Raw genomic sequence first — 20400 nt, forward strand, 5'->3', positions numbered from 1 at the left:
TCTAGAACACATGCATTCAAAGGGTATTAAAAAATCCCCATGTACTTCCATGCTGGGAGAGAAAAGGAAGATCCCTTTTTCTCAAGGGGTTCACTTATAAGACATAATCTAGAACACATCCATTCAAAGGGTATTAAAAAGTCCCCATATAATTCCATACTGAGAGAGAAAGAGAAGATCCTTTTTCTCAAGAAACTTACATATTCATCTTAAAAACATTGTCAAAAAACCCCTTTTGAAAATGTATTCTTGTATTGTTAAAATTTTTATAAAATAAAATACCCCTTATTTTGAATTCACGTGGTACACTCCTACTTTTGGAGGTGTGACCCACCAAAGTGAGTACAAGGTTTTGAGTTCAAAAACCTTTGAAAGAGAAAGGCAACAAGCCAACTTAATCAAAGGGTCAATCTTTTTTCTTTTTCTTTTTGCAAAACTCACAATCGTGAGTGAATTGTATTATAACCATGGAAAGAAATACAGAATGGCCTCAAGCTCAAACCGAGGCTTGAGGTTCGGAAGGTAACAAACTGGACGCCTTTACATCATAAGGTTAAATCAAAGGGTCAGTCTTAAAGGTGCTTGAACAATGTGCTCAAGCTTGAGGATTCAAAAACCAGAGAGTCTATACTAGCTATACATGCAAGCCTAGAACTTAGAAGGAGGTGTGGTGTGTTTGTGTCTTCTCTTCTTGGCACAAATTGAAACACAAACAATGTAGTAAGAACAAGTTACCTTGAAATGTTGTGAGAGGCTAAAGTACAAAATGTCTCGAGTTCAAGAATGGTCTGAAACATAAAATTGGTGTGTAGGTCATAGGGAGTGGTAAAAAAAAACTCAGATATACACACATTCCAAATGGCATAATTAAAAGGCTAAAACTGAAGGACACTCTCTCTTCTTAGAGTACAAAATGTCTTGAGTTCAAGAATGGTCTGAAATCTCTAACTCTCTCTCTCACACACATTCCAAATGGCATAATTAAGCTCAGAAAAGCAACTGAGCTAAATGCTTCAATATTTAATAGAGGACATTTATTGTGTATGTGTGTGTATTTGTGTCAGAGGACTCACATTGGCATGACTGCAGTGAGCTTTCATGAGAATTTGTTTCTATACTGTAATGCACAATCAATGTACACCTTGGCATCAGCAGGTGATGCACAGATATCCGAATTAATCACAAGGGCCGCAGTGCCCCACCGCTTGCTCTTGTGATTGCCTTGAATCATGGCATACCCAGCTCTCGAATTTCTCTTCAGGAAAAGAGAAGATTGCTGAGACCCAACCAGAGAGTGCACAAAAGACTCTCCATTATCCAAAAGATGTAAATGGTCTAGCACTCTCTTCCCCAACACTGATGAGCTCTTGTGTAGAAGGTATGAGAGTAGCACGCTATCCGGAAAGGTGTCGCGGTTTGTGCGCTGCATTGCTACTCTTACAATTTCTGTTACCATAACATTGGCCAATCCTCTGATTTGATGAATGCCACCCAGAATGACCCCACTATTTACAAGCTTCTTCCTCCGCTCAAACTCCTCGAGTGCACTCCACATGCGCTTGCCATAGACACGCTCATAGAGCCCACCTACACCAGTGCCCCGCCGCAATCTCCTCTTTGCCCCAACCCCTCTTTGATGCACATCCAAATGCCCATTATTTTGCCTCCTCAGAACTGCCCTGTTTGTTGATGAGAGAGTAACTCTGTCACGTCTATTTGCGGACATGCTCTCAGAGTAATCTGCATGTAATGTGCTTACATTGACTCCCAATATAGCCGCACTCGATGCACCCCATGTCCGGTCCTCCAGGGATAGATAGAGACCCACCTTCCTCCTTGTGGCCAATGCAAATGGGTCTTGGAGCATCGCAACACCGCTCACATCAGTGAGAAGAACATGCTTGAATCTATGCCTCACCATGCCCAGCAACATTTGATAGCATGGCCACCTTCTCAACATAACAGGAGGATGATCAAAAAATCCTGCTAATGTATCATCTGCGTTCAGTTCCAATGTGTCGAAGCCAACCATCGATCCCCACCTGAATAACATCATGGCATCCGACTGGCAATTTTGCGAGCAATTTGTTGTATGGTATCCCCAGAATGGTTGAGAAGAGGACTCATTCTCTGAGCTGGATTTTCTGTAAGCATTGATATTCAATGTGCTTATGGTTGTATTAGATGAGGACATTTGCAAGGACGACGGTGTTGATGCATTGATGATGCTTTGCCCTTGATCGCCATCCTTCGAAGACATGCGCAAAAGCCTGTGAAAACTGTGGTTTTCTTCATATATCACATCCAGCATAGACGACAGTAGCGCATTCGAATCAAAAAGAAACACCAAATCTGCCCTCGCTAGCACACCACTTCGGTAAGAAGTTCTTAAGAAGAGCCTGAGCTCCTCGGGCCTTGTATTTTCAGCAATGTGAGCAACTACAAGCTCACTCATGGCCCGTGTGCCCCTCAGAAAGACAGTCCCGAGGCCTTTCCATGCGTGCAATGGCTTGTCTGCATGTGGAGAGGGTACTACCCCTTTTGAACGGCAGCACGTGACAGAGAAAGAGTGCTCGACAATTTGGGGTGGGTCGATGTTGCTACAAAGGAGGAATGCAGCTATGGTGATGATGAAAAAGAAGAAGATGAAGCAGACGCAAGTGGATAATGTCGAATCCGCTTTTCTGCTGGGAGATGGAGGGAGAACCAAGCTGTGCTTTTCCTGCGGCTGCAAATGCAGATAGTAATGATGATCTGCAAAGAGATTTTCTGAGCTTGAATGCTTTCGGATGCTTGGCTTGGAAAAGGAGTTTGCTGTACTGATGAGGGGCGACCGCATTGCTTCTCCGCACATGCCAAGAAGAGAAGGAAGCAAGACCCTTTTCCTTGAGCAAAGACTGCTTTCTTGCTTTCCTGCTCGAGCTATCTTGCTCTTCTTCTGCTTCAATGAGGAATGATTTCTTGGTTCTCTGCTTTCGCAAGCTCTGCCTGTCTTGCTTTTCTGGTATCAAGCACCCTTGCTTTCTGGTTAAGCCTGCATTGCAATTTAAGTGTGTATTGCATTATGAGTGCTTTCCTGCCCTATTGCTTTTCTGGTTGAGCAGCTTCTGCGGGTGCAATGTAGTACCAAATCTCCATATCTCTTCAAGTACTTAATCAAGCAGAAATGTACTCTAAACAACACAAATGTGCTTTTAACAAAAGGCACAGGATATAGATTTACGGATGCCAAAAAAGCAGAAAAGCGAACACCAGAGCAGTGATGAGCCTACAGAGAAAGCTGTTAGATGCACAAAATTGAATTGGAAAACTGCGGATAGCAGTACGCACTTGTGAAAGCAGATTATTATCAGTATCAGAAAATTTCCAGCATTGGGCGCTCATGCAATGATGTAAAACGAGCAGCCAAAGAGAAACCGAATACGTACCACAAATGGGCGCAGATGATTTAAGCAATGAAATAATGGTATCATCCTGCTGGATTGAAACAGAGCCAACAGAGGCACAATGATTTTGTGTGTGCGCGTGAGAGAGAGAGAGAAAGAGAGAGAGGGAGAGATGGGTGTGAGAGAAAGCATTTAAAAGAAGTGACTCACTCTCTCTCTCTCTCACTCACTCTCTCTCTCTCTCTCTCTCTCTCTCACACACACACACACACACATGCAGCAGCAGCAGAGGTGAAATAATATGGGTTCAAGGAGCATTTAAATGGGTGAAGAGATTCAAACCCCCTCTCTCTCTCTCTCTCTCTCTCTCTCTCTGGATAGGTGAAGGAGCATTAAAATGGGCGAAGTTATTATTCACACTTTCTCTCTCTACCACATACACATTGCAGATTCCAGAAGCACGCTCGCCCTGACTCTCTTTCTAAATTCTCTCTCTCTCTCTCTCCCGCGCACACACAGTCACTCTCTCTCTCTCTCTCTGTGCTGATCATAATACATGGAGGTGTGCTTTCCTGGCGGCTTGTGGGTATCATGCAGTAGAGTGTGGGCCTTTTCGCTTTGTGTGTAGGCCTATGTGTGGTCACTGTGGGGTGGTGTCCATACTCCATGGCATGTAGCTGTAGGTGATTGCGATGAAATTGTCCTCCGCCCGCTTCTCTCTCTCTCTCTCTCTCTCTCTCTCTCTCTCAATCATCAATGACTCCCCCAAGCTCCTCATTCAATTATTTTGCCAACCCATCACCCTCCCTCCACACTAGGAGAGAGAACGATCTTGTTTTGTATAACACGTGTGCCCTTTTAGAGAGTGCATGAGTGTGAGAGAGGGACTCAGGGAGGGGGAGAGAGAGAGAGTACGTGGTTATAGGCTGTGTGTGAGAGCAAGAACGACGTCATATTTTCACAGTAGATGGAGAGAGAGACAGAGAGAGAGAGAGAGAGATGGGTTATCGTCCAGATCTGCATGTGAGGGGAGAGAGACTGAGAGAGAGAGAGAGAGAGTGTTTGTGGTAGTAGGATCGATGATTCCATGGATGAGGATGTCGGGAAGAACTTACCACTAGCTTACACTTGGCATTCCGTCAAGTGTGTTCTACATAAACGAGAGAGAGAGAGAGTGTTTTTTGTTTTCGTTTGTGAACCATTTTGGGTGTGGTCACACTGGGCTCAGTTCTCCATTCAAATAAGTGAGTCCCAACTCTGCTTGTATTATTCATTGCTAGTAAAACTACAGCTTTGCAGTGGTCACATGAGAAGCAATTTTGTCATCAAGCATGATGGAGGTGAAGGGAGACAACACTGATTGGGTTGTATTGGTAGAGAAATAGGGAGCGCAAAATCCATCGTCTATTGGGACCCACTTTGTGCATAGTAAAAGTTGTAAGCGATTGCTACTTGCCACACATGGGAACTGCAATTGATCAAAGCTATAGACACTAATTCTTTTTTAACCCATCCGGTTCCAAGTGCAACTATGCGGGAATCGACATAATAAGGCGGCGCAATTATATTTGCATGACCACAATGCATGCTCAATGATCCGCCCAAATAACTAACGCCGGTGTCACATCGAGGCAGGCGGACGCCCTTTTTGGGCTCATCCACCAATCAAGTGTTGTGCCCGCAAATATCCCTGTCACATTGGGTCGCTGCCCATCTTTCCACAGCTGCGTTGGTAGTCCACCTCAGCGGCCAGGTTTTCTGAAAAGTGTGCGGGCCTAGTATGCCCGCCCAACATCAGCCCAAGAGCGAACCGTGCAATCTGATTGGAGGTGCAGGGAGGTGCAGCAGCTTTTTCACTTTCTTTTGCCTGCTCCAGTGTGACACCATTTTCAACACCTCTTGTAATCCAAGAGGCTCTCACTCACGAGCACAGTGGTCATGGTTGTCCAGCTCAGGAAGGACGGGCGCCCCAGTCTGACAGGGGCCTAATAACCAAGCCTCGCATGACCATTGCCTTTCTTGACCTTGGTTTTTAAGGTCAAGCCATTCATATTTATGCCTAAATTTAAGACATTCATCGGGGCATACAACTCGGGTAAAAGCCCCAATAAATCGTCGAGTCCTTGTAGAGGGACCCGTCAACCCCTAGCACTAGTTCAAAAAACCTCCAAAAATGGGACATCAAACATTCAATTCCGATGTGGTTAGCATGAGTGAATGCAAATCTCCACCGTCAAATTCTGTGTTCAAGCCTTACTGGCGTGCTGGATCTCTACTCCCCTTGGGAGTGTATGCTCACTTGCCCTCAATTTTATTACACTAAAAAATTGTCACGCCATTGTTTATCGTCTATGCATCGCTGCTCACTCTGCGACTTTTACTGCAGGTAGATGTTGCCTTCGGCCATTTGATGCACCCCTTCGAGCCAATTGAAATGTAGATTAACTCATTTCAAACAAGGATAGAGGGAGAAACCATTCATTCCAAAAAAAGAAAATAGTAGAATAATTTTGGAATTTGTCAAGTTCTAATAGTACTTTGTGTTTGCCACAACTCGTTCAACTAATAAAATCACGAGGCCTGCATGTTGGTGTTGGGATGTTCCGATCTGCGGCGATGCATCCTCAATCTTATTTTTTGTGGTGGCATCTTGGTTCATAGTGGGGATCTGACTTTCGGCATTATGCGGAGGCTCTTTGGGTAAGTGGATCCTGGTGGTAGTAGCTCTGTCTAAAAGAGGTGGCACCTCGAGAGTGTTCCATTGGTGATGGGGGTGGTGTCAAGCCAAGGGCCACCCTAGAGGTCAGGGACCTGGCCAAGGACAAAAGCTGTCGAGTGGAGAAGGGATCTTGCAAGCCAAGGGCTATAAAAAGGGTGGTTGGGTGGAGGATCGTTCACGAAAGTTCCCAAGGTCTTTCACTGGAATCAGAGCCAAGGGAGAGCAGCCATGGAGGGGAGGGAAAGGAGAGTTGCATGGCTTCTCTCTCTCTCTCTCTCTCTCTCTCTCTCTCTCTCTCTCTCTCTCTCTCTCTCTCTCTCTCTCTCTCTCTCTCTCTCTCTCTCTCTCTCTCTCATGCGAGATTTGCATGACTGGGTCGACCACAGTAGCACGATTGTGTGTAGCTTCCCTTGCACGAACAACCGAGGACGAAAGGGCCGCGTGTAGCAACCCCAGCAAAGGGGGAAGGAGGCGGGTCGACCTGCTTGAAATCAGGTGTAGGAGGGCTTGGCGAGGTCACTTTGACCTGCTCGACAGTTTACGTCACACGCATGCAAACCGGGGAGCCTCTCTCTCTCTCTCTCTCTCTCTCTCTCTCTCTCTCTCTCTCTCTCTCTCTCTCTCTCTCTCTCTCTCTCTCTCTCTCTCTCTCTCTCTCTCTCTCTCTCTCTCTCTCTCTCTCTCTCTCTCTCTCTCTCTCGCGATGTCACTGCGTCGACCCCATAGCTCCAAAGAGGCTTCGTTTCAGATTCAAGCGCCCAACCTTAGGCCTTTTAATTAAGCCAAGGGAGGGTGCCCACGGGCTAACCCTCCCCCCCCCCCCCCCCCCCCCCCCCCCCTTTCTTTCATCTCTTTGCTCTCCGTTCTCGGCAAGCCACCGTATTGGGGTGAGCAAACGATGGAGCAACAAGGGTTTTGGACGTGCATAATTTTTGTAAATCTCAGAAATTCACAACACTTATCGAGTAAGTGCAAATTCAAGAAGAAGTTTGCGGGAATCTCTATAGCGATAGTGGCCTTCCAAGGCACGGAGATTCCAGATTTGCAGCAATACCAGACAAGGCACGTGACATAGAATTTCAACTCTTGCATCCAAGCAAGTGCGACGACGAGACTGATGTAGCTTTCGGATGGTGTGACTAAACTTCGTCTCTAACCTTCAAAGGTAAGGTATGCATAGATTCGGTTTTTTGTTTGCCAACATTTTTGAGCCATGTCATGTAACTCGCACATGTACTAGACGTGTACGTGCATCCACAAGCAAGGCTTGTACCAAGCACAAGGTGCTTCTGTGGTTAACATAATCATAACAAGCACGAATGTTCTCCATCATTAGTACGATCAGGCATGCACGGCATGTCTTGGAAAATTATCGTGCTTGACATAGCATGGTGGATAGGTCGGATGTTTTCAGTCAATCCGGATTTGCAAATAGCTTTTACATGCTTCGACAAACAGTTTCAGGTAAGCTTTGTCGATGCATTACAATGCTCCTACTCCATTGTTATCTGCATAACTTGATCTACAATTAATTGTTGTATCTCTGCATAAAGTAATGTATGAGAATCGCAAGATAATCTTTATATGCAACAGATGTGAGTGCAATTTAGGCACTCCAAGCACAAGCATGGCTTGTGACAGTTGTTTTAAGCATTACACTTTTGTTGGCATCACACCAATGCTTAACCTGCCAGCTTGATTGAAACATGGCTTAAGTACCTACAGCCCTGATTTGCTGCACGGATCATCAGCAGTTCAATTTTGATGCCCATGGAATCTCAAGGAGATCGGCACACCCTGTGGCTCGACTTCCTGAAGGGTGCACAGATCCCGGCATGGCCGACTTCTTGTCACTGCTTCCAGAAGCTGGTAAAGATGCTAGCCACACAACACTAGCCAATTTCATTTGAAATTGCTTGACACAGTCAATTCTCGTTTTCCATGCTCTTTGTACATCGGTACCAGCATCTGTTGGCTAACAAAATTACTAACGTACTTATACGAAGCAGGGCTTCGATTTGGGCATCTCCATTGAAGATTCCCACATTTGGACTATGCTATGAGCATACAAACTTGGAGGAGAATTGGCAATATGCTTGCAGGTTATTCCATTACATACCAGACAGGCATACATGATACAGGAGGGTGTATATGGTACACACGACAATTCTCTCTCACGCAACAGATAGGACTATGACCTGCATTTGAGTGACTTTTTCCTTGACATCTCAAGACAACTGGTTACAGCACAACGACCAGGTTAGATATTATAATTTTTCTTGTATTTTTCCATGTTTTCACGTTTACTTTGGAAACTCTTGATGTTGTGCAAAGCAAAGTGCTTTGACAGTTTCATCATGAAGCAAGGCTTCTACCGTGTGCCACGATACAGCCCATTGACTTCAAATCAAGGGCATTGGCACCCAAGTTTGGGTAACTAGTACAATAGGGATTTCATCTCACCAAATCTCTACTAGTATAGATTGTGCAAGGCACTTATGGTTTCATCTCTCATGTTTGTGGCCGTCATAATCGCCAAGGGCATACAATTCTACATGCAACATGGTCTAGGAACTCAAGGAGTTCGGTTTAGCCAGTGTGGAGCAATGATAATGAGGGTCCCTCTCACTCGCATCGCGGAGTGCTCATAGTTCCCTCCACACACAAGTACAATTTGTGCTTGATAGATGTCGCTTTCTCTGCCATCCTTACTTGAGACATATTCCATATGTGGCGAATATGCGTCTCTGGGACTGACATTGGTGCCTAATTCCTAATGATGTGTCTCAACGAAGTCCCTACGTGCTGGTCGCATCTGTTTATTAGACCATTTGGAGCACACCGTATCAGGAACAATTTCAGTGGCCATAAATTGTCGGGTACTAAGTCAGACTTGTTACGATTACAAGCTGTCTAACCAGCTTAACGGAGGGTCGTTTCTACATATAGCCAAGGATGCTAAGTTACTGAAAATGTCTCATGGTTGGTACCTAGGTGTGACTTGAGTTTTCACATTCTGTGATGATCCAACTCTTGTTGCATGGCTTTCACGTACGTGCCATGGAAAGTCTCGTCATGGAATTGCGGTTCGGATTTGTTTGTGTTAAATGCATGCACACTAGGTAGTATGGGCCCTAGTGTTTAACACAAATTTGTTCAGAGCGGCATGCAAATTCATGGACTTTTTTGTTTCTGCAATTTTTTGCACTTCCAGTACAACTTTTTTAAGCAGATTTATGAGTTTACACCCTACCGTACAAGGTAACGGCTCACGATGGGTGTCTGTGGTTGGATGGTCTAAACTCTATGAGCTTACTCCACTCCAACCCGCTTTCAACCTAGTTGGTTGCCTCCACTGCATATCGAGTATATGGTATAAGGGAAGTATGTGCCACTTCCCCCAACTTGCGAGCCCCGTTTTCATGTGATTACTTGCGTCCCTTGTATTCGGCACTTTCTTATGATATTGATCATTCGTTCGCGTCCCTCACTCTCGTGTCCCTCTTGCGTTCAGTTTTCAAGTTGCGTTCTTGTGTATGCGTTTGCTTGCCTGCAGGTCATCGCAGGTGAGCCGGCGCGGCTCCTTTTCCGCGACGCCCCGAACGAGGGCGTCACACTTGGTATCAGAGCTTCGGCTCGAGTCCCCGCCGACCCGACGTCGGCCCGTGGCCCGTGGTTGTCACCACGTTCTCGGCCCGTTTGCCCCGTTTTCACCACGTCCCTTGCGTTTTCTCCACGTTCCCCACCGTTTTTCGCCGTTTCGCCCCGTTTGACCCGCGTTCTCCGCGTTCTTGGCCCGTTTTGCCTCGTCCCTTGCGTTTTCTCCACATTCCCCACCGTTTGTCGTTGTTTTGCCTCGTTTGACCCGCGTTCCTTGCCGTTTTGCCCCCAACAACTGGCCTAACCCACCCGCCGGGCAAGGCCGCGGATTTGTACACAATAACAGAAGCAATGTTCCCCGCCCACCCCCACCCAATGCCAACCCTAGATTAGGCCGCGGAAATGGCGCCTTAATCCCACGCAGCTCTTTTGCGAGCAACTCTTACAGCACCATGTCCACCAATTTTGCCCCCAACACCTACCACGGCAATAATAACAATCCGCACCACGATCGCATCTGGTGCAGTGACTGCCGAATTGCTCATGGTCCCAACTACGCTTGTGTGCGCAAGCGCAATCATGCTTCATCATCATCCAGCAGGGCCAACACCATCCAAATAGAAGAACCACCCTCCCCCCCCCCAAAGAAGAATCGAAGAAATGGATAACCCTGCTGCTGACCAACAACTTCGGATTGGAGCAGTATCCCTCCACCCTCAATGCATGGCAGCAGCTATCACGGACATTAAGAACTTATATGTCCAGGAAACAATTGGGTCCCAGCAGCAATGGATCATGGTAGACTCAGGCGCTACACACAACTTTCTATCCCCGCAGTGCGTCGCTCGCCTGGGCCTACGCCTCACCACCGTAAATGAAACCACCGTCAAGTTTGCCCAAGGAAAGGATAGCAATGTCAAGGCAGCCCGTCAAGTCAGGATTGAGATGGGTGAATTCACATGTCGGCTTGACTTCATAGTGGTACCAATGGACGACTTCGAGGCAATCATTGGTCTGTCCTTCAACGACAAATATCTCATTGCACTCCTAGGCATGAAGGTGGACCAATTGCTTCTGAACAATCAAGGCAAAGCAGTTACAGTCCAAGGTGCTAGACTCACAACAAAGCAAGCATTCACACATCAGGCGCATCTTCAAACCAACCCCCCCCCCCCCCATCAACCGCCAAGACCCCGCTCAGCTAGCAGTGATGAAAGGTAAACAGAAAGTCCCAGAACACTCGCCCCCCAGACTCAATCTCATGAGTGCAAAGCAAGCAGAGCGGGCTCTCAAGAAAGGAGCTCAAGTTCACCTCTGCATCATGCAAGCACAAGAGCAGCCCACAGCAAGGCTCAACTCCATCACCATCGAACAGGCCAAAGTGGGTGACCCCTCACTTACCCCCATCCTCAAGAAGTACAAAGATGTCATGCCCCTAGAACTTCCCCCCGGTCTACCCCCTCCCCGTCAAATTCAACATGAAATTGATCTCATCCCAAGGAGCACACCCCCGGCGAAGGCCCCCTACCGCATGAACGACACCGAGCTAAAAGAGCTCAAGAAGCAACTCCAGGAATTGGAGGATCAAGGTTTCATCCGGCCCAGCAACTTTCCTTTTGGGGCCCCAGTCCTGTTTGTCAAGAAGAAAGACGGTTCGATGCGACTATGCGTGGATTATCGAGCCTTCAACAAGATAACTATCAAGAACAGGTACCCAGTCCCCCTCATGGAAGATCTTCTGGACAGACTACAGGGTGCCCAATACTTCACTCGCATCGACCTCCGCTCAGGCTACCACCAAGTCTGCATCGCCTCTAAAGACATCCCGAAGACCACCTTCCGCACACGCTACGGCTCCTGGGAATGGATGGTCTTGGGGTTCGGTCTCACCAGCGGTCCTGGCACTTTCTACAGAATAATCCATGACAGTTTCCGTGACATGATAGATGATTTCCTCATTACTTACATTGACGATCTACTCATCTACAGCAAGACTTTAGAAGAGCACCAGAAGCATGTTGCCGCAGTACTACAACGCCTCCGAGAACACCAGCTGTATGCCAAGATGGAGAAGTGTGAGTTTGCGGTCCAAAAAATCGAGTTCCTGGGCTTCATCTTCACGTCAGAAGGTATTATGGTGGACCCCAAGAAAGTCGACGCCGTCATCAAGTGGGCCCCCCCGACATCCATCAAAGAAGTCCGAGAGTTTGTGGGCTTCTGTCAATACACACGCCGCTTCATCCGCGACTTCAGCAAGATTACTGCGCCACTTACAGAGATAACCAAAGGCCACAAACCCTTTCAGTGGACCCCTAAAGAAGAAGAATCCTTTGAGAACCTGAAGATCGCCATGTGTAGTACCCCCGTCCTCCAACTACCCAACTTCACCAAACCATTTGAAGTGCATATAGATGCCTCCGATGGTGCCATTGGTGGAGTCCTCATGCAAGAGCATCAACCCATCGCCTACGAATCTCACAAGTTCACAGATGTAGAAACAAGATGGACTACACATGAGAAGGAAATGCTCGCTGTCGTCCACTGCCTCCGAAAGTGGCAACACTATGTCCAAGACAAACACACAAAGGTCTATACAGACAACATCTCCCTCAAGTACTTCCAGACACAACCCAAAATCACCCCCAAGCAAGCTAGGTGGCAAGACACACTGGCAGAATATGACATCGACATCATCCACAAACCGGGTACCACCAATGTCATGCCCGACGCCCTCAGTCGAATGCCCACCCTCACTGCTATCTCCACCGCAACCAGGACTCTACGCCAACGCATCCTCGACACTCAAAAAGGTGATCCTGCTGTCCTCCGCATGCTCAACGACCACATCTCTGGGAAAGCTGCAGTGGGTCTCTTTGAAGTCAAAGATAACCTCTTCTACGCGCATGGAAAAATCTACATCCCCAATGATCCAGAGCTAAAGAAAGACCTCATGTGGGAGGCTCATGACTGCAAGCTAGCTGGACATGGTGGCCAGAAGAGATCTTATGACAAACTCCATCAACACTACATGTGGCCAAAAATGAAGGACGACGTAATCGACTACGTGCGCACCTGCCCAACCTGTCAACTGGTCAAAGCTCAAAGAGTCAAGCCTGCTGGCCTCCTCCACCCCATGCCAACACCCTCCCGGCCTTGGGACATGGTAAGTATGGACTTCATCGTCGACCTCCCCCCCTCCCACGGCCACACTACCATCATGGTGGTCGTCGACTACTTCACCAAGCAAGCCCACTTCATACCTGCAAAGCCTCCCGTCACCGCCTACCAAGTCGCCAAACACTTCTTCACCAAAGTCTTCAAATACCACGGCCTCCCCCTAGCCATAGTTTCTGATCGCGACACCCGCTTCCTCAGTGACCTTTGGCGCGAGCTCTTCAAGCTGCTAGGCACCCAGCTCCGCTTCTCCTCCGCCTACCACCCAGAAACCGATGATCAAACTGAAAGATTCAACCAAGGCATTGAAGACTACATCCGCAGCTACGTCAAGGCAGATCAGAAGGACTGGTCCGAATACATGGACGTCCTGGAATTACACTACAACAACTCCATCCATAGCAGCACTGGCTACACCCCCTTCGAGCTCTCCACAGGTGAAGAAGTCATCACACCTCTTGCACTGGCAACCGGCGATGTGCATGCCCAGGATCTGGAATGTGAAGAGTTTCTTCAACAGTGGCAAACCCGCATGCAAAGGGCAAAGAAGAGTCTCGAGCAAAGCAAGGTACGCATCGCCAAATACGCCAACCAAAAGCGAAGGCCTGCCGAACTCTTCCAAGAAGGTGACTTAGTCCTCGTCAACTCCCAGAATATCACCCTCCCTCAAGGCCTCTCCCCGAAGTTCAACCACCGCTACTATGGGCCATACAAAGTGCTCAAGTCCTACAACGACATCACCTACAAGCTGGATCTCCCATCACACATCAACATCCACAATGCCTTCCATGTAAGTCTACTCAAAAGGTTTGTGCCGGATAACACCTATGGTAGAAGCCTCCCCGAATATGTAAAGGATGGCCCGCCACATGAGCCGGAGGCCATCCTAAAGTCGCGCTTTGGGCGCCGGGGACAACTCTTCTATGTCAAATGGCGAAATCGCCCCATGACGGAATGCACTGGGGTACCTGAAGAAATCATGCTTCGACTCGGAAGACCCCTTGTGCTACGCTTCTACAATATGCCCACTGAAGAGGAGGACAACACACTAAATGAAAACCATATAGAGTAGTCCTCCCCCCCACTTGTAACTAGCATAACCCTAAGTAGCTAGACATTTTTGGGCAACACTTCACTCCCCCCTTGTACATATCCGCCCCCAAAACCTCGGCATCAACTTTTGTATCGGCACCTCTCAAAACCCCGGCTTGACGTGGGCGTCAAGCTCTCTCAAACCGGGGGTGTATATAAGGGAAGTATGTGCCACTTCCCCCAACTTGCGAGCCCCGTTTTCATGTGATTACTTGCGTCCCTTGTATTCGGCACTTTCTTATGATGTTGATCATTCGTTCGCGTCCCTCACTCTCGTGTCCCTCTTGCGTTCAGTTTTCAAGTTGCGTTCTTGTGTATGCATTTGCTTGCCTGCAGGTCCCGTTTGCATCGCAGGTGAGCCGGCGCGACCCCTTTTCCGCGACGCCCCGAACAAGGGCGTCACATATGGCTAGATACTCATTGGTTGAGTCATAGTTTATCGTCAATCGTGGACCACTGTCTGTAAGTGGTTGGGGAAAAGTACCTCACTCTTACTGCTGCTATTCATCCCGCGTTGGATGGGTAGCTTACAAGTATTTTTCTAGTGCTAAAGGATTTGCTAAGAGCATACGTTAGCACAAAGCATTCTGAATGGGCGATTCTCTCCCTATTCTAGAATTTGCTTAGGTTTTCAACTTTGAACACCTGTTGTGGTGGGGTTGGATACCGATTCAATAGTTTCATACGCCAAGGACTTAGTAGGTGTGCTGACAAAGCATGTTGGCATGTAGCCTTCATTAAGGGTGAGTAGGTAGTTCTATGTGTTCCAAAATGTTCATACGTCTGACATGAGGAAACTCCCTATTCTATCCCTTGGTAACTATGGGCTTTTCAAGACACTCACGCCAGTTAGGAATCTGGCTCACAACTTCATGAATTATGCGCACTCTTGTAGTTATATGATATTTTATGTAAGCAATTTACGTAAACGCTTACATGGGGACAACAATGTCATTGACCAACAGATTCTAGTTGATTTCATTGAACCTCCTACCCAACCGCATAAACCTGTGTGAATTTTAGACTATCATGATTTACGTATGCATCGTCGTGTAGGTCAACAAGTTCTTGTACAAAGGAATGATTGACCTAACCTGAAGAAGGTGCCACTTGAGAAAACATTAGTGTTCTTAAAAAGAAGTAACCCACTTTTGTTTTCGAGGATGAAAACACTTCTCCAAGGGGGGAGTAATGTCAGGCCAAGGGCCACCCTGGAGGTCAAGGACCTGGCCAAGGACCGCCGGCTACCCAGTGGAGAAGGGATCCTGCAAGCCAAGGGCTATAAAAAGGGTGGTTGGGTGGAGGATCTTTCAAGGCAGTTCCCAGGGTCTTTCAGGCGGTGGGCCCGATGCGATCGGCTAGCTTGTGGCTCGTCTCTTCTCTTGTCTATGCTCAGTCCGTTCTGTAGTCTTGGTAAATGCTTATGGGTGGCTCTCCTTCTAAGCCGATGTAACATTTTGGGAGTGTGCTATGGTTTTGGTTGGTTATGCTATGGGTTGGTTGGTCATGCTACATATCTTTGAAATAGTTGTGGTTGGTTGGATTACATAGCCAAGGTTGGCCATGGCTAACTTTGTAAATATTTTGTGTTTAATATGTTATACACTCACATATTGTGAGTACTAAAAAAAAAATAACGAGGCCTGCCCATGATGAGATGCACATAAGAAACAAAAAGCGAAAAACTCACTAAATTTTTCAATAATCCTTTTTTTTTCCAAACTCATTGTGAGTAGATGTATTGTATTAAACATCAAAAAATGTATAATGGCCTCAAGCTCATATCAAGCCTTGAGGGGCCACTTGAGACATGAGAAGGCTTACACAGTGCCAAGTAGCGGTGAGCCATTACCCACGCACCCTTACTTGTTGCAAGAGGTCATGACCGCTAGAGATTCATGGCTCCACTCGTCCAAAATCTTCTTTTTCCCCATGGATAATGTCCTTGAAGCTAACTGCCATGGTGTCATTCTCAAAAATCCGACATTTCCTGGCTTTCCACATGTGTTGAAAAAAGCAGAATATGATAGTTTGAGTACATATCATCAGCGCTTGGCTTTCAATCGCTTTCCCTCCTAGGAGCAATTCATTCTTATAGAACCCTAGCTTCCATGTCCTTTGGACCCATTTGCAAAGCTTGCCTGCAAGGCCTCTAATTGCAGGCACTCCTTGAATAAGTGGAAGGGATCCTCACTTGCAGTTCTGCACCCTAACACCTATCTGACCCAATGCCTCAAACTAGGATTGCGGTGCCTATCGGCAAGGTTCCCCATAGCACCTTCCACAGAAATATCTTCATTGCCAAAGGCCACTGTGGGTACCAACATATGTTTTTTTCTACTACTACCCATCTAGCTTCTAGCCATTGTTTTCCCCACAGTTTGTTAAGGGGAGCAAACCAATCAGCCTTGAACATCATAGCATGGTCTTGGTATGCGGTTTATAGAAGTGGATGTTGTTAGGCCAACGCCAGGCTTTCCACTCGAAGTTGGACTCACAAATAAGCATCAGCCTTTCCACATTTCTGTTGACCAGCAGTCTTTCAATTCCATCAAGGTGAAATTGTATAGCCACTTGTTCTACATATTTCCAACTCTTACCGTTGGTTGTCCCAAAAATGGCCCAAGCGATTAAGTCCTTTGTTATTCACCTTTCTGGCATTTTCACTCCAAAAAGGCTTTACTACCATGCTACCATCTTTGGAGAGCCAAGGGGACCAATGTGTTATGAATTTCTAGAAATATCTAGTTACCTCCCCCACTCTAGTGCCTCCATTGCTCTGCTACTTTTGTGTATAAGCTCACCCGTTGTGCCACCAAGCCTCAGACTCGACCACTGAGGGGCCAAAAGTTTGTCATGGACCTTTATCTCTTTCCATTGGCCACCATGAGAGTAAAGCTTTGCCTTGTCCATCATATCCTTTGTCGTAATAGCACATGCCTGGTCTTGCTTTACAATTGAGACTACAAATTATGCACATTGGGCCTCATCATGAATAACAGAGTTGAGTATCCCGATACCACTGTGCTCCACATGCCTAGCCATTGCCTCCCATTTTGCCCATTGCCAGGGCATCGAGTCTTTGGTGTTATTCTTCAACAAGAATTTTTTCATCGGTTTCAAGAACTCTTTTCAATTACATTTGGCTATCTTGAGGAGTGGGCCCATGAAGGCAATGTAAGAAATCATAAAGGAGTTGATCGCTTTAACCCGCGGGTAGGAGTACATACTCCCATCTTCTCATTTTATACCTGACCTTGTCTAGACCCACTGGAATATTTTGCTTGTGTGTGACGTCGACTCCCAAGGGGGATCCTAGATGTCAAAATATCTTTCCTTTTGACACAATCTCTCCCGTCTGAAAAGATGGGTCAAACGACTCATTTTTTGATAGTGATATCAATCTTGATTTCTCAATGTTGCACTTTGACCCCGAGGCAACGGAAAAAGTTTGCACAATCTCCAGAGACTTCCTAACTATCTGAGGGCAAGCTTTCAAAAAAAGGAGGGAGTCGTCCGTGAACAACTTGGCCAAAAGTTGGTCATTGCCAGACAAGTTCAACCCTTGGATGTCTCCCCTCATAGCACTAGCTTCGAGCATAGTCACCAGAGGATGGTGAGATCTGATGGAAAACAACAATGGGCTAGAGGGCATCCTTGCTTGATGGATCTTTTGACTTCAAATGAGTGGCTACCAATTCCAAGAGCGTGAACCAACCAACAAAGCCATGGCCCAAACCCAAGTGCTTCCATGACATCTTCAATAAAGGACCATGTAATCCTATCATATGCTTTTTCTAGTGCATGCTAAAGAAGAATGCATTCCTACTTGGTGAAGGTAGCATAATATATCCCCACCATTTCTACATGGATGTTGTCATAAATATACCTACCTTTGATAAACCCATGCTGATGTGGGTGATGGCTTTGTCTAGAAGGGGGGAGATCCTGAGGGAACTGATTTGGCAATTATTTATTATGCCACCAACATCATAGAGATGGGCCACCAATGTTTTCAGTTGAGAGCAGAAGGCTTGAGGGGAAGTTTCATAAAATCTAATCTCTAACCAACCCAAATGATTTTCTCATATTAAACTGATCATTTAATGTGGGAGAAAAAACGAGAACAAGGGTTAGGATATAGGAATGTACTTACAGATCTATCTCAACACGGGGCCAATGGTAAAGGGGCCCAAATGAGAGATGGTATGTCAAAGAGCAAGGCTAAACAATGGAGCATAAAGACCTTAGGGTAAGCTTCATTAAAGAACTCCAAAGGTTAGTGTTAAAAGTCCTCTAGGGATGTGCTTGAGGTGGGAACCCGGCCCAAGCTTGAGGTGCTTCTCGTGCCTGATGACTGAGATGCTTGAGATATTGAAGTGCTTGATTATTGAGATGCTTGAGGTGCTTGTCATGCTTGATGCTAGGGTTGTACTTGAGGTGGGAACCCAACCCAAGCTTGAGGGGATTAAGGGTCGAGCTTGTGGTGAGAACTGGGCCCAAGGTTGTTGAGAGGCTTGAGGTGTCACAAAAAGTCAACACATATCCCTACAAGGAGGGGGCAAGCCATGCAAGTAGGGGGGGTGGTTGCTTGAACATTCTCTCTTCTAAAGGGCACCCCTTGCTCAAGAGGAAAGTAGGACACATGTCAAGCCCCTAGCTAGGTTACCCTCAAGGAGTGTCCAAAGCCTATTGGTTGGCCTCCCAAGGGGTCCAATGATAATTAAGTATATTTAATAAATTGTTTTTTCATTGATCAAGTACTCTCTCTCTCAAAGGGGAAAGGGGGAAACTTGTCCCAAGACTACCCTTGTTGCTTGTAATGCATCCTGCATGTGATGCCAATCTTGCAGGGGTCCAATGAGCTTCAAGCTTGTGCTAGAAGAGGGGGTCGACCAAAGCAATTAGGGGGCATGCTTGAGGGGTATACTCTCCCACACACACTCACACACACTCTTATTGTGTGAAGTGCAAAGTGCAAGAGCTCCATCTCCTTCTCCAAGCTAATAGAGAAGTGGAGAGCCTACACCAACACTCTTGGCTATGGAATGCAAATCCAACCAAGAACCATGCTTCAATGTTTAAGCTTGCCATCTTCTCCATCTTCATTACTATGCTATTATGTATGCTAGCAAAAAGAGTGATGATAAGTGAGGAACTAATTCTTTCTCTTATGAAATGTTTCTTCTTCCTCTTCCCTACCCTCATTCCCCGCTAGCTCTCTCCACCTTCGAAGGTGTTTGAGGCCTTGGGATAGTTAATGCTTTCTACAAAGTTTATGTTATGATCGTGATGCATGAAGCTTTCCATCTTCATTGCATCACCCTGGTCACAAGGAACACCAAGATTGTGTTGCACCAAGTCTCTCTTGATGGGAGAAACTATAATACAAATGTCTATTGGAGGGGGGACTGGCTCCACATAAATTCGGTCCTCAAATGTTGTCATGTTCTCTAAAATCTCTCTCTTGTAAAATTATTGTTCATGCCAAGTTAACTAAATACTATGTTTATGTTGCTACCATCAATTAAGTTCACCTTCTATGCTCACAAAGTAATTTCACAAAAGTGCTTTCTCTAATTTCCGCTACTCTCAAAGTTCATAGGCCATTTCCATTACATTGTATCAGAGTATTTGGTTTCTCTTTTCTTGCTTAAGAAGAGAGGTCCTTAAGTAGCCTATAAATGGTTGATTTTGTTAATTATATTAGGGTAAGTGGGATTGGGATCTATTATCACTTTTGTTGAGCCCGCTATATGGGATATGGTGCACACCTCAGGAGCTTTGGTCTTAATAATGGAGTCTTTTTAGACTTGCCTACGGCTTTACAATTATTGAGCCATAAGAAGTCTGAAAGGAGCTAGCCCTAAGCAACTCTACAATATTAGAGCTAGCCCTCAGAAACTCTCTATAATTAACCAATTCGAACCGTGGGTGTAGATACTTAAGTGCTGATTTTCAAAGGCTAAGAGGAGTAGCAACTAAGGTTTTGAATTGCCAAAGCATACACTAAGTAAGTACACAAATTTTGTTAACATGGCTGACAATAACCAAGAGAGTAGAATGAACATTGATAACTTTGATTTTACACATGAAGGTGCTAATGATGATGCCCCCATGTTTGTCAATTATCTTGTTATTAGGTTGCAGCAAGCTATGGGCAACCCTGCTTTGCAAGCCGAAGTTACTCAACAACTTCGTGCTTATGGGATTTCCCTTCCTCTCCAAGAGGAGAGAGAGCCTAGGAGGCCTCTTGAAGAGACCCCCAAAAGAATACTTTATCCCATACGAGAGGAGGAATCCAAAGAGCAAGAAAGTAATGAATCTTTAAGTTCCTATGAAGATGTGGCTCCACAAAGACGACGGTCTAGATGATCTCTAACTCCTCCCAAGAGGAAGCGTTCAACCCACAGTCCTTCCCCGTGTCAC

The 20400-nt window shown here is 46.3% G+C and overlaps 1 protein-coding gene across 2 annotated transcripts; it reads right to left on the bottom strand.

The window, feature by feature from the left end:
• Window positions 1–844: 844 nt before the first annotated feature.
• On the bottom strand, window positions 845–3681 carry LOC147465774 (uncharacterized). Of its 2 annotated transcripts, none has more exons than XM_086521673.1 (2): window positions 3429–3681; window positions 845–3034 (listed from the first exon to the last, which is right to left on the bottom strand). In XM_086521673.1, the coding sequence occupies exon 2, from the start codon at window positions 2852–2854 to the stop codon at window positions 1097–1099; it is 1758 nt and encodes a 585-aa protein (XP_086377799.1). In that variant the 5' UTR covers window positions 2855–3034; window positions 3429–3681; the 3' UTR covers window positions 845–1096. The 2 variants fall into 2 exon arrangements, with proteins under 2 accessions (XP_086377799.1, XP_086377790.1); XM_086521664.1 differs by having other exon boundaries at window positions 845–3173.
• Between the last annotated feature and the right edge of the window lie 16719 nt (window positions 3682–20400).

The sequence above is a fragment of the Adiantum capillus-veneris genome, chromosome 1, assembly GCF_014529385.1.
Source record: "Adiantum capillus-veneris isolate H3 chromosome 1, ASM1452938v2, whole genome shotgun sequence".
Taxonomy (NCBI): domain Eukaryota; kingdom Viridiplantae; phylum Streptophyta; class Polypodiopsida; order Polypodiales; family Pteridaceae; genus Adiantum; species Adiantum capillus-veneris.